This window comes from Hakea prostrata, chromosome 8 (genome assembly GCF_041222555.1).
Source record: "Hakea prostrata isolate BN-2017 chromosome 8, UWA_Hpros_2, whole genome shotgun sequence".
In the NCBI taxonomy this organism is placed as follows: Eukaryota; Viridiplantae; Streptophyta; class Magnoliopsida; order Proteales; family Proteaceae; genus Hakea; species Hakea prostrata.
In genome coordinates this window covers 42,084,587-42,098,540 of record NC_142607.1, presented here as the reverse complement: position 1 = coordinate 42,098,540, position 13,954 = coordinate 42,084,587, and the positions used below count along the sequence as shown (strand labels likewise).

General features: G+C 34.1%; 2 protein-coding genes across 2 annotated transcripts; both read right to left on the bottom strand.

The window, feature by feature from the left end:
* Positions 1-2,931: 2,931 nt before the first annotated feature.
* On the bottom strand, positions 2,932-4,618 carry LOC149007980 (putative WRKY transcription factor 70). The gene is made up of 3 exons (XM_089165932.1): positions 4,206-4,618; positions 3,939-4,043; positions 2,932-3,714 (listed from the first exon to the last, which is right to left on the bottom strand). The coding sequence occupies exons 1-3, from the start codon at positions 4,544-4,546 to the stop codon at positions 3,135-3,137; spliced, it is 1,026 nt and encodes a 341-aa protein (XP_089022058.1). The 5' UTR covers positions 4,547-4,618; the 3' UTR covers positions 2,932-3,134.
* A 5,715-nt stretch (positions 4,619-10,333) lies between these two features.
* LOC149007979 (putative WRKY transcription factor 70) lies at positions 10,334-12,384 on the bottom strand. The gene is made up of 3 exons (XM_089166251.1): positions 11,985-12,384; positions 11,728-11,832; positions 10,334-11,400 (listed from the first exon to the last, which is right to left on the bottom strand). The coding sequence occupies exons 1-3, from the start codon at positions 12,323-12,325 to the stop codon at positions 10,827-10,829; spliced, it is 1,020 nt and encodes a 339-aa protein (XP_089022377.1). The 5' UTR covers positions 12,326-12,384; the 3' UTR covers positions 10,334-10,826.
* Between the last annotated feature and the right edge of the window lie 1,570 nt (positions 12,385-13,954).

Here is a 13,954-nt window from a genome sequence, read left to right as displayed (position 1 = left end):
AAAAAAAAAAATGCAAATAATCCATAGGTTTGTCATTACTTAGGGATAATTATTGATGCCCTTTACAAATTACAATGGCTTAATTACTAATCAAACCCTGTACTTCAGAAACGTTTGCCCCCTAACTTTTAACTGTGTTTAAAAGCTTTAAAGGTTGGGTGTGCAATGAACATTTTGCCTTTTCCTCGAGTTAAGCAACCGAAATATGACAATTCATTTATTTGACAAAGTATATGAAATATCAATTTTACCCTTATATAATCAATTTGGATTTCAAAGAGTCGAACCCTGATGAGATGATGTAAAGGTAAATAAATAACAACAAACTTGTGGATTATTCATAGATTTTTGAAAAATATAAAGATGTCATGTAATCAATTAGGGATTAATGATAGGCATTGTTCTAAAGTCTAAAGAATAAGATAATATTTAAATTATAGTAGAAAGGGACAAAGTGTTAATATTCTATCAAAATATTTCTTATGTCGTGACTCACGAGTTTGGTTCATGATTGGAGATAGAGATTGTAGCAATCAATCAACCATTTAAAAGGAAAAACGAAAACAAAAATGGGTGATTTAGAAGAAGGTAGAAGAACAAAGAACAAAGCAAAACAGTTTCTTTATCTTTATTATAAACTATATTTCCTTTTCTCGGTTCAAATCATACCAAAGGCAATTTCCAGGAAATCATTTGAATATTTCCTCGTAGTCTCTTTCTCTCTAATTCAATGATGATGTTTTTTCGTATCTTTTTCTTTTCTAGGTTACCAATCACTGTGCCTCCGAGTCTGTTTTCCCACTAATAATCAAAGATTCTTTTAATTTTTTTTTTGCTTTCTCCTTGTCTTCAATGCTTTCATACTTAATTATCAACATGTCATCTTCTCACCTTAGCTAAGAAAGGGACCACTAAGCTTATGAATATCAGTTAGTTATTTGATATATATGTGTGATGCTCTGCACAGCAGATGATTTTTTTCTTCTTAAATTTTTAGATTGAACAACGAGAGAGAATTTTATCCAAATGTTTCCAGATAATTATTTAAAAAAAAACCCATTGACCCATGAACATAGCCTATATAAACGGGATGTGAAGGGATATTCTCTTCTTATCTTATGAGTAATTACTATTTAAACTTAGACTTATATCATATAGTAGCTTAAAATATTTTCCTTGTTCTTGATGGCTTCCTTAAGTACATCCTTAATCATTTTTTTTCATTATTGGTTAAATAAACATTGCAACATCCACATATTTAATCACATAACCAATAATGTGGTCAGTCACTATCAGATGCACAGCTTGTCAATTTGAATAATTGTAATGTGGTTAATCAACTTTGAGTGAATAACTTGTCAATTTGAATGGTGATGGGATGAAAACTTACTTTTGTTTAGAAATCGAATTTCATTAGTATATCATGTTACTAGTTATAAAGAGGAAAACATTTTCTGTTGTGCACATCTCTCTACTGTGCACAGCAATGCACTTTTGTACCAAATGGTTGGCTGAGAAAACAAAGCAAATACAAAACTATTGATGATTTTAAAATTAAGCTTTTAATCTTAGCCTTCTATTTAGTACAAAAGTGCACTGTTGTGCACAATAGATGGATGTGCACATTAGATGATTTTTTTTTCTGTTATAAAGGTTACAAAAATTGGAATTAGATTCAAACCGATACAAGCCAATCTAGATTGACATCGATTAAGACTGATTCAAATCCTGATGCTGACTCTTGAATTGTCGATTGTAATTTTTAAATTGAATTTTGATAGTGTTATATTTAGACCCAAGTTCTTGTACCTGATTTAGAAGATGGTCCCATACCGACGTATTCCGTTTGCAAAGATCTGTGGTAGAAGCGAAAGGCTTAGGCCGTTTACTCAATTAGAGTCTATACATATGTATTTTATGTTTGCCTACCATATTATTGAGAGATTTAGGATTTTCGATTAGGGTTTCGGGTGAGAGTTTTTGTAACGCCGTTCTTAGTAATTGGATGTGAGATTTTCTTCTGTTCTTATATATAATGGAAAAACTCTTATTTTTTACGTGTGGACGTATCATATCACATCAGTGTATGAACCACGTTAAATCTCTATGTATTTTTGTTTCTATTTATTTTTCAATTCATTATTTTGTGGTGTTTGTTCTACCAGATAAGATCCGACGTATTTATGCTGGTACAATCTACAGAGTTAGAAAAGTCGATTCATGTCTCATACAAAATTATTTGAGAAGAATCTAAGTAAATCCGGCTGATACAGATATATCTTTTTCAAAAGCTAGTTGCCAAGAAACATATGGATGTAGAACATACATGGGCCTTTCCTGTCCTTTTCTTTTCAATATTAACTTTCCTTCCACTTTCCTCTAAGAGCCCTTTTCTTTGTCTTTTGGTTTTTTTGGGATAACATTTTCGTCTAATAGCCGTCAGCATATGCAATGGAGATAAGCACAAATAGTTTTAAACCACATTAATTTCTATTTACATATTGAAACCCAACTAGTTTGATTCACTCAATGTGGTAGACTCCACTTATGGTAAGATAATCCTTTGAAGTAATACAAATTATAAAGATAACCGTTAACCAACCAACCTCTTCTCTTGATTTAGTGTGATTCAATTGCAGTTGTGATTTTGATTCAAGCATATCTTCTTTTGAATTATACATTAAAGATGGTAGAGACTAAAATCATTTTTTGAAGACTTTTAGTCGAAGATTACACACTATTATAGAGAAACGAATACAACAACGGGTTTTTGACTACAACTGCAGCGAGAGACCGAATTTTAAATTACGGTACAGCAGCTAAATATGATTTAGACGAAATTACGGGTTTTTGACTACAACTGCAGCGAGAGACCGAATTTTAAGTTACGGTCCAGCAGCTAAATACGATTTAGACGAAATTTTATAGGGATGCCACGGCAACAAGTCATTTCCATTAAAATTGAAACCAGACACTACAAGCTCAAGGATTAATCTGGATATTTACAATGAAATTTCTCTAAAATGGAAAATCATGGTTCAACGTTTCCATGATTTACCATGTAACCAAACGTTAACATAACCTAAAATAGTTGCACAAGAAGAAACAGGAGAAACTCGAAAAAAAAAGGGGGGCTAAACCTTAAAGATTGCCTCTTCATCAAAGTTAAGCAAAACACTACCAAAATCCACAGAACCCATGAGAGACTCATCAAAATCCACAGAACCCATGAGAGACTCGATATCCATGTCGAAGTTACTGTGAGAACTGGTTGTACATGAATGATCTCCATAATCAGAACCAGGTGAATCCAAAGGCAAGACTGATGTGGGTCCACATGAATCCAATGTCTTCAGATCAGGTAAAAAGAGATAGTCCTCATCAGATGAGGATTGATTGTCATGGGTTGTCAGACGATGATCAGTGGGAGCAGTCAGGGGGGTTGAAGCTTCCTCTGGATTTTTGGGTTCAGCTTTAATGGAGGGAAGAGGTGAGAAGCCATGATCAGGCTCCTGTTTGGTTGAATCAAAGCTGTATAAAAGGGCTTCTCTGGGAATACCATTCAAGACAAATTGTGGAGCCCTGAGCACATCTCTACATGTATGAGCTCCTATGTATGTGGTGCGATACATGGGTATCTCATCCTCTGTTTTTTGAACTTGTTTCGTTGCTTGACACCCTTGATCATGCCTGTGTGTGCACCTGAAGTAGCTCCTGTTCATATCAAAAACAGAAAAAAGTTGTTTAGCTTCAACTTCTTGGAGATCAAGTCTCTCTGTCCCATTAAGGCTCTGTTCTGTTCTACTCTATTTAAGCTATACACATATAGGTTTAAAAATTGAATCAGATTTCATTAAAATTAAAGTGGGAAATAAAAAAAGAGGATTACTCTGTTTTTCTAGAACATGAATGAGAAAAATTAAATTTCAGGCACCAACCTTGGATATTTGGCATTGAGAATCTCTTTCTGCCCATATTTTCTCCAGGAATAGCCATCTTCTATGGGTTTGGAAGTGGTTTCAATTAATGCCTCTTGCATCTTTCTGCAGATACAAAGAAAATTTATTAAATCTTCAATTACTACATTAAACCCAAATCTCCCTCCCCAGAAATGTCCAAATTTCTCTCTGTCACTCAAATTATTGATTAGAATTATAATTAAGCAAAAAGAAGAGATTTGAATTGTTGGAATTGTGAAAATTTACCTTCTCTTACATCCACCTTTCCTATAATCAGTGGAAGCCGGTTTTTTCCTTTTGTCGCCGGAATCTTCACTCTTCTGTCCATCATCACAAGGCAAACTAGGCTTCCCAGATGGCAGATCTTCAGAAACCTCACCTGAATTAGCTGAACCCAGAACCGAAATAACCTCAGTGATCGATTTCATGATTCTTCCAACCAACCCTTCTGCAGCTACCAGACCATGATCTCCGGTAGAGTCACGGAGGAGATGCTGAAGCTGAACTGCAAGTTCACGACCTTGAAGAAGTTCATCGACTACCCTTTTCCCACCACCTGGAAACTTTCCCGTTCCCGGTGACTCCATTTTCCGATCTCTCAATTTTCTCAGATAGATTTCTTGATGAATTTGAGAGAGAGAGAGAGCTGGGGAGTGCGAGCAAAATGAAGCGTTAGCGAACAGAGCAGAGAAAGAGAGGCCTTTTAAAATAAGCCGGATGAGAGAGAGAGAGAGAGAGCGAGAGTGAGAAAGGAAAAGGTGAAGATCGGACCGTTCATCTTGATAAAGATGATGCGTCATATAGGATGACGTGATCATCGTACGTCTGCCACCGTGTTTTTGCCCCATCCCCACGCTTTAAAGTGAGTGGGACCCACTAATAGAAAACAAAGAAGAGAATTATCGCGTAGAAGGACAGTTTTTTTATTTGACAAATTGGTGATAGCTTAGAAGATTCCTAGCTTTTGGCGACAGTAAAAAATTTCCCTTTTCCCCTTTTTACCATCTTTATTTACATTTCACCTCCAAACTCTCTTTAATCATAAAATTAAAAGACATCCAGATTCTGTTTGGACAAAAGCAAATCCCATGTGAACATCCATCCTCCTTTCCCTATTTGGTTTTCGATAAAAGAAATTTTTTGTCAAAAGAAAAAGTCCCAATTGTTTCTTTTCAAAAAGATTAAGTATTGTTCCCTTAATGAGGCTTAAACTCTCTTTTTATACAAAAAAAAATTGTATTATTTAAGTGTAAAAATGGGGTCAGATGACCCAAAAAAAATTATAATAAGATAATTAAAGGGGTGTCAAGTCTGTCAAAAAGATTCTCCTCTAGTATTGGGATATATTCTTGAAAGAATATCAAAGCCTCTAGTTACAATTTCAGCCAAACTTTAATTTTACGGATGTGTAGAATATAAGACATCCCAAACCCAACAAGATCGATCCAAGTCTTGTCTAGTCTTTGTATGTAGTCAAGATATAAGGATATTGACTATTTTAGGAAGTTGAGCAGATGTACACTTCAAGGTGGTTTACAGGACATCCAATAGAGTAAGTGGACCTACATATTTTGTATTCTTCTGGGATTATAACTTGAGATGACTATTTACGATGTATATAGAACTTCTTCAATAAGGTCTTTTGATGTAACTAAAGGTAAGATAGACTCGTCATGACTTGAGAAATGTATGGATCCTATACCTTGGAAGTCCCAAAAATGAGGCTACCAAAAAAAGCAAATGAATACCTAACAAGATAATATGAGAAGATTCATGGCTGGACACAATACATTCGAAGTGCACTGTGCACCATCTCTTATTCCAGAAATAGGGTCGCTATCACTATTTTCAACTCTATCTGATTTACTAAAATAATACAACTCTATGTGAATAAAATGTTATGATTATGAGAATGACATTAACATATTGGAATTTTCATCAAAAAAAGGCACCATTTATTTATTTAGAAAATTTATCCAAAACCTCCCTTACATTATTCTTTTCATAAAAAAAAAAGTAAGCCACACTAAAATTTGTTCTAGACCAAACTTTTCTTCATAATAGGTGAAGAATTGTATCACTTTAGAGTAATTATGATAGTAGATAAATGGGAATTTTTTTCCATCTCTCTTATGGTCTTACTTTCTTTTTTAAGCAAGATTCGAAGGTCTTTTTTAAAATATTTTTTCATCTAATCATTTAGTTGTATTAATGGCAAAAAGGCTTCAAGTTCAAACTATTAATGATAATAAAAGATAGGGTAAATATCACTTACCTACCCTCTTAGCTGGACAAATAGCACTTACACCCCCTCTTAGTTAGATAATATCACTTACCTCCCCTCTATTAACTTTTTCGATTAAAGTTAACTTTTACCGTTAAATATTTTTCTAAAATTCCAAACTACCCTTAGCTAAAAATATCTTTTTATTTTAAACCATAAATTACTGTAATTACTCTAACAGTTAAATTACTAAATTACCCTCAATTAAAATAATTATTAAATACCAAAACACCATAATTAAAACCTAAATTATCCTTAATTATTAAAGCCCAACATACCCATTTAAAAAAAAACAAAATAAAATTTATCCAACAATTAAAAAAAAGTACTCCAATCAAGTAAAATTAAAAATGCAATTAAAAAAAAAGAGGGTATGTTAATAAAATTAAACTCGTACTACTATTTTGAGTTTTTTTAATTGTTTGATAATTTTTTTTTTAAAAAGGGTATGTTGGGATTTTTAATAATGTTTCAGGATTGGTTAACTATAAAAGGGGGGGGGGGGAAGGGGGGGGGGGGGGGGGTTTTGGGGGGGGGGGGGGGGGGTTGGGGGGGGGGGGTCCCCGGGGGGGGGGGGGTTCCCAAAGATATGATAGAAATTAAAGGGTTTCTAGACGGATAGATCGAAATATCGAAAAATCTATATGAGATGGTCATTAAAAGCAATAATAATAAAAGAAAAGACATAAGAATGGATAGGCTTGAACATAAATAAAAGCAACCCTAAATATGTTATAAAATTTCCTTTAATAATTTATTTTTTAGAATTCTAGACCTTTACTAATCTCATTCCCAAGTGGTTTGGTAGCCCCTATGTTCCAAGTTCGAATCTTCTTTGCCTCTCTCTCACAATGGGTAGGTGTGTGCTCTTCGACTAGGGTATGGTGTCACTACCAGCTTTTGTGGATTATATTAGGCCTTTGATGTGACTACACTGATGGGGCCAATGCTTACGCTGCTAGTTCACAGGGCTAATACTTGCATATGTCAAACTCAAAAGTCCGAACATTGCCCGACACGAGGCACAAGAGTGCCACTACTATATCTCCATTTTCTCTTACCAAAAAAATTTGACCCCATTTTTATACCCAAAAATATTAATAAATAAAAGACTTTAGTGGCATGTTTGCACACTGCTCAATTATGTGATATGTGAATGAAAATAGATTGTTCAGTGTTTTGAATTTTCAAAATGAATATAATATTTAAAAAAATAAATCTAATATTACCCACTTGATCATGGTTTCTTTTCTTCCAAAATAATGTTAATTTTATAATGAATTTCAAAGCATAATTAGAAAATAAAATGAACAAATAAAGAAGGATGAAATTATTGAAAAAGCCGTAAGTGGTAATTCCAATTATCAAAAATAAATTATAGATTTATACCAAATTTCATGCATGTATGAACAAAAAGCCCATAACTTAAGTTTCATGATCAATAGGAATAAAGTAGGTCTATTAAGACAGGCCATGGTCAAATATTTTCTAGAAGTTCAGCTTGGAAAGTGTACATGTAGGAATAGAACTTGGAAGGAATTGAACCTTCTCTATAAATTTTTAATAAATTGAAATTAAATAAAAATAATAATTTGTTGTAAATCGTCAGTGAGAGAAAGGGAAAGACTAAGACTTTGTGGGCTATGATCCAAATACTCTGAACTCCTTATCCGATTAATAGAAGAAGTACAAAGGACACAAGGATTTGTGGTTCATATCACTTCCTCGTTAGAGGAGTACATATTCTAGAATTTGAATCGCCTCAGTACGTACGAAGGGTTCTTCTGACGAATTTTGACTACAAAAATAAATATGATATCTACTAAACTAGAAAAACATAACAATAGATGATCTAGACTATATATATCACTCATGATCCACTGGAGAAATTTATATCTGAATTATTTTATTAGTATTCAAATGTGAACTCAACGTCAATGTCCAACGAACAAGTGACACCTTGAAAGGGCGTGGATCATCTCCCTTGCTTCTGCTCCCCCCTGATGGCTTTAAAATAAAATATTATATAGAACCCACAAATATTTAAAAAAAAAAAAAATTTATCACCTTAATCCAATGGAATCTGAAGTCACCTTGAAAGGACTTGATTGATCCGACGAAGACAAATTATGAAGCCAAACGCGTAAAGATCAGACGGGTGGGCCCCAATGATATCACTACGGGTGTTGTGGGGACCACCATATTTAAGTAGAAATAACGAAGAAAAACATAACTGAATCTAATCAATAATCACATCGAAGTTCACCTCAAAAAGCACGTGTTTTTTTTTGAGTTCACACTTAGGAGAGAGAATTGAATCCCTCCCTTGCCGCGTTCACACTTCACACTTTTTCTTTTGTTTGGTCAAGAAAGGAACCTTCTCGGATTATTCTTTATTTACTTGGCTATTTTTTACCTCTTTGTAATTAATTACAACAGTAAAAATTTATTTATCTACATAATTAAATAATTAAATAGAATGTCTGAGGTCGAATCTAGATCCAGATACCTCAAGAGACATTTGTATATAATATATAGAATAAAAAATTGTAAAATATTAACTCCCCCTCAGATTTTATCTGCATCACCCTTTATATTATAAATCTAATTAAGAATTTATCTGGTTAGGTAGTTCATCTATCTCAATTCATATACTCATATGGCAAAAATTATAGGTAAATTCACCTAATCATTTGTATGGGTCATGATCACTTGTACTTTTTCTTGTATTACAATAGTTTTGAAATTACTTATATTGTGAATTAATCTGTTGAATGGAGACAAATGAAGATATGTGTCATTTAATTAAAGTATTGATAATAGATATAAGTGTACATGTGTTATTTTAGTATCATTAGTTAAGTGATGAAATAATAAAATATAAGAGAAATATAATATACTCACACTTGACTCTTAACATGACAATTACCTCTTTTTTAACCAATTTTTCTTAGTAACATAGTTAAATTATTATAATACCACAACACAAACATTATCTATTAAGAGAGGGTAAATAACAAAAGAAAATAAATCATTTGATGGTACCTACAACTCTAATTTTATCTACCATTAAATGTAGTTATTCGTATTCTAAAATTACACCAGCTACTAAACTAAACATTTACTATCTTATACAAACCTTTAAAATACCTAAATATATGACATGCATATTTTCAGAAAAACAAATTTATTTATTTATTTATTTATTTATTTGGGTACTAGTACTTTTTTTAATACTGGGAATGAAATGCACCATTTGGATGGCAAAAACAAATATTCTGGGGTCTGCTTTTAACCGTTCAATTAACGCACCATTTGGCAGAAAAATAAATATTTTGTCTTTTCTAAAGTACAACTCAATGCATGTACCATAAAACATTCAGTTTTATAATATATATTCTAGAAATATTTTCAAAAACAAAATATGCAAACTCTTTCAAATTTTCTTTTTTTCTCTATCTTTCAAATATGTGGAATTTTTTAAATGGATTTTCAAATGATCTCTTTTTCTTTTTTCTTAATTGAACACTTTCCAACGGTGAGAGATCAAAAAGTGGAGGTTTAATTGTTAATATAATTTTTTATAGTTACATTCAAAGGTAAGTTAACAAATTTACAAAATAGAGCCCTCACTCTACTGACTTTAATCCCTTCCCTCGTTTCGCCCTAGTTGGAGATTAGATGTCTTGGGTTCGATTATTCATAAATCAACGATTCTTTGACGGCAAACAATAACTCTTGATGCAGCTTTACTTGGATACCGGCAATGACCAAAATCATCCAGCAACGTTACCTTCTCTTTTGCTCTTTCATCATTTTCCAATCTTCAGCCATGGAAGAAGAGGCAAAAGTCAAGAGAGAGGTTAGTTTTGGGGAAGAAAATGAGAAGAAGAGGGCAAGAAGCTTTAGGTATGAAGATTACAGCAATAGAAGAGTGTTCTTGGGGAGCTATCCTCTTCCTAGGGTAGAAGATCAAGTCGATGACAACGACGATGATACCCTTTCAACTAAATGTATGGTCGATGTCTCAAAGAGAGGGAAGATCAATGCGATTAGACGAATAGTCCTTTTTTACTTTGATGGAGTGAATGGAAGGTTTTGATCTTGAAGAAGTTCAAGGACAAGGTTGCTTACAAATTTGTGATTCATCTCTTCTTACAAAATTTCTGCTTTTCTCTTCATATTCAGTTTCATTTTTTCTTTTTCTTTGGTCGCTGGTTTCAATTCTGAAGATGTTGAAGGAGTATATGAATTAAAATTTCTTCCTCTACCCTCAGTAAATCACTCTTCCATAGTTCCATGTACTTAAGCATTCCACACATTTATGGACTATTTTCCTTGAAATCATTTCTGATTTGCTTGAACTCTATTACATCAAACATGGCTGATCGGTTCAATTTTGTTATAAATCTTGATGAAAAAGGCTATGGAAATAAAACAACTTAATGACATTTTCTTTCAAAATTATATTTTGAAATACATAGTTTTCCCATTTAAAATAGAATGAATAGTTTGAGCTAAATCCATACGATGAAAAACACATCATTAGACAAAATCTTTGATTTATCATTAAATAAAGTGAACTAAACATGAAAGTTTGCCTCTTCACCAAAATGGAGCAAAACATTATCAAAATCCACATAGCTCATGAGAGGGTCGATATCAAAGTCAAAGCTACTGTGAGAACTGGATGTACATGAATACACACCAGTAACATCACAATCAGAACTAGGACTAGGTGGCAAGACTGATGTGGCTCCAGATGAACCCAATGGCTCCAGATCAGGCAAAAAGAAACAGTCATCATCAGCTGAGGATTGACTGTCATGGGTTCTTGGATCATGATCAGTGGGAGTAGTGAGGTGGGTTGATGCTTCCTCTAGATTGTTGTGTTCAGCTTTAATGGAGGGGAGTGGTGAGATACCATGATCAAGCTCTTGTTTGATTGGAGTGTTTGTTGTTGAATCAAAGCTGTATAAAAAAGCTTCTCTGGGAATACCATTCAAGACGAATTGTGGAGCCTCGAGCACATCTGTACATGTATGAGCTCCAATGTATGTGGTGCGATACATGGGTATCTCATCATCCTCTGTTTTTTGAACTTGTTTCGTTGCTTGACACCCCTGATCATGCCTGTGTGTGCACCTGAAGTAGCTCCTGTTTCCACCCAAAGAGAAAAAAATTGGTTTAGCTTCTACTTCTTGGAGATCATATCAATCTCTTCTAACCAAAATTCCAACACAACGTGGAAACTAAAATCTCTGTCCCTTCAAGGTTCTGTTATGCTCTGTTTGAGCTATATAGGTTTGAAAATTGCATCAGATTTCATTAAAATTACAGGTAGGAAGTCAAGAAAGGGGAAATCTGGAGATCGAAGTGTAACCCAAGAAGGAAAAAAGAAAGCATGATTTCTTAAGTTCAGTGATTCTGATTTTGGGTAAGAATAATCCTCTGTTTTCTTGGTAAATGAAAATTTGCAGGTACCTTGGATGTTTGGCATTGAGGATCTCTTTCTGCCCATATTTTCTCCAGGAATAGCCATCTTCTATCGGTTTGTAAGCAGTTTCAATTGACGTTTCTTTCATCTTTCTGCAGATACAAAGAAAATTCATTAATCTTCAATTACTCCACCATTAAATTAAACTACATTAACCCCAAATCTCCCTTACCATCTACCACTCAAATTATTCAAATTAATCAAAATTAGAGCTTTAAAAATTGTTTGAGTTCTGAATCCTTACCTTCTCTTACATCCACCTTTCTTATAATCAACGGAAGCCCCTTTTTTCCTTTTCTCACCGGAATCTTCACTCTTCTGTCCATCATCACAAGGCAAACTAGGTTTCCCAGGTGGGAGATCTTCAGAAGCCTCACCCGAATCTGCTGAACCCAGAACCGCAATAGCCTCAGTGATCGATTTCATGATTTTTCGAGCCAACCCCTCTGCAGCTACCAGTCCATGATCTCCGGTAGAGTCACGGAGAAGACGCTGAAGCTGAGCTGCAAGTTCACGACCTTGAAGAAGTTCATCAATTACCCTTTTCCCACCACCTGGAAAATTTTCCGGTCCCGGCGACTCCATTTCCGATCTCTTAATTTGCTGAGATAGATTTCCCAATGGATTTGAGAGAAAGAGAGAGGTGTAGCAAAAATAGCAGAGACACAGAGAGGCGTTTTAATAAAGGGGGAAGAGAGAGAGAACGTAAAGCTGATCGGGAAGATCGAGACCGTTCATATAGTAAAGATGGCGTCAATATTGTGACGTAATAGTGACACGTCACCATTTTTTTGGGTCCTCTCGACACGCTTAAGTATGTCGGACCCACAGTAGAAAAGCAGAAAAGAATAATTATTTTGGAAGATGATGCATTGAATATTGAGCTTATCGCCGTAGAAGGACAATATTTCTCTTTTTGACCTATTTTTAGATTGCACATGCACATGCATGTGCATTAACCATAAAATTAACGATTTTGCTTAAGAATTGCGCCATTATGGGGCTGGACGGTCATGATTAAATCAGCCGTCACATCGAGATCTCGATTTTTGGTGTTGATAATCATTAGTCGAGATTTTGAGATTTCAGTTAAAATTTTGATCAAATTCCAATCCGACAATGGGCAGAACCATGTCTGCTTTCTCCCTCTCTCTTTAGTACCGATTTTTCTTCTGTAATTACTAATAAGTGTATAAAGTTCTGCTCTTATGGCTGCGTTGGTTTGCTGGAATAAAGATGAGATGGAAATACAATAGTGATAAAAAATTCTTGAAAAATCTAAAGATTTTTTACTTTTTCTTTAAATCCTAAAATGGTATATTATTTGATTGCTTGGGGTGAAAAATGAGAGATAAATTTCCTTGAATCAATAAAACTTGTCTGCATGTGGCAGCCTAATTTTTCCATCCCATGTCATTTTAAAACTCCACATATTTTATGTTTGTTTCAATTTTCCCACTTTTTTTACAAACCCTTTCCTTTCCTTTCCTACCCCCCCCCTACTGTTTTTTTCCCACCCCACCTTTAAAACTCCCATATGTCTTTAACCCCTAAATTTTGTGAAAAAGTTGGAAAAAGTAAAAAGTGAGACCCACCCCTATCATTTTTCCACAAAATCCTTTCTTTTCTTTTTCTTTCTTTCTCCCTCACCTCACTATACATGGGACCCACATATTTTATTTTTCCACCTCACATTTGCAAACAAACACAGCGGGATAAACATTTCAGACAAAAGCACGTGGGTATCACCTCCTTTTCTTATCCTCTTTTCGATAAATCATTTTTGCTGAAGACAATTCTCCACTTCTTTTTGAAAAAATTTAACATATGCGTCCCCAACTGATTTTGTGAAATTTGTTAATTTATGAAATAATCAAAATATATCCTACATTCAGCCCCCCTTGTCCAAAAATCATTTACACACCAGCCCCACCTTCTGGATATCCCACTACAAATTTTAGAACAAAAAAAGGAAAAAAAAGAAGAAAAAAATGATCACCATGGGCCCCACCTTCTCTAAAGATGGAATCAAAATTACACCTAGGGGAGGGCTATTTTAGACCTAGACCACAATTATAACATAGGCTTCACATCTCACGTGTAGGATTTGTTTGGATTGGATACACAAGTTCAGTGAAGAATACCACCAAAATATACTCAGAAATTTTTTTTGTGGTTCGATAAAATTGCTTACGTTCACCCAAGAGAAAAAAA

Bases quoted from the DNA above. Each gene is read 5' to 3' on its own strand.
- LOC149007980 (XM_089165932.1), bottom strand. From the start codon at position 4,546: ATGGAGTCACCGGGAACGGGAAAGTTTCCAGGTGGTGGGAAAAGGGTA. The intron at 4,044-4,205 runs GTAAATTTTCAC...TTGTATCTGCAG, and splicing joins AAAGGTGGATGTAAGAGAAG to AAAGATGCAAGAGGCATTAA. The intron at 3,715-3,938 runs GTTGGTGCCTGA...TGATATGAACAG, and splicing joins CTCAATGCCAAATATCCAAG to GAGCTACTTCAGGTGCACAC.
- LOC149007979 (XM_089166251.1), bottom strand. From the start codon at position 12,325: ATGGAGTCGCCGGGACCGGAAAATTTTCCAGGTGGTGGGAAAAGGGTA. The intron at 11,833-11,984 runs GTAAGGATTCAG...TTGTATCTGCAG, and splicing joins AAAGGTGGATGTAAGAGAAG to AAAGATGAAAGAAACGTCAA. The intron at 11,401-11,727 runs GTACCTGCAAAT...GGGTGGAAACAG, and splicing joins CTCAATGCCAAACATCCAAG to GAGCTACTTCAGGTGCACAC.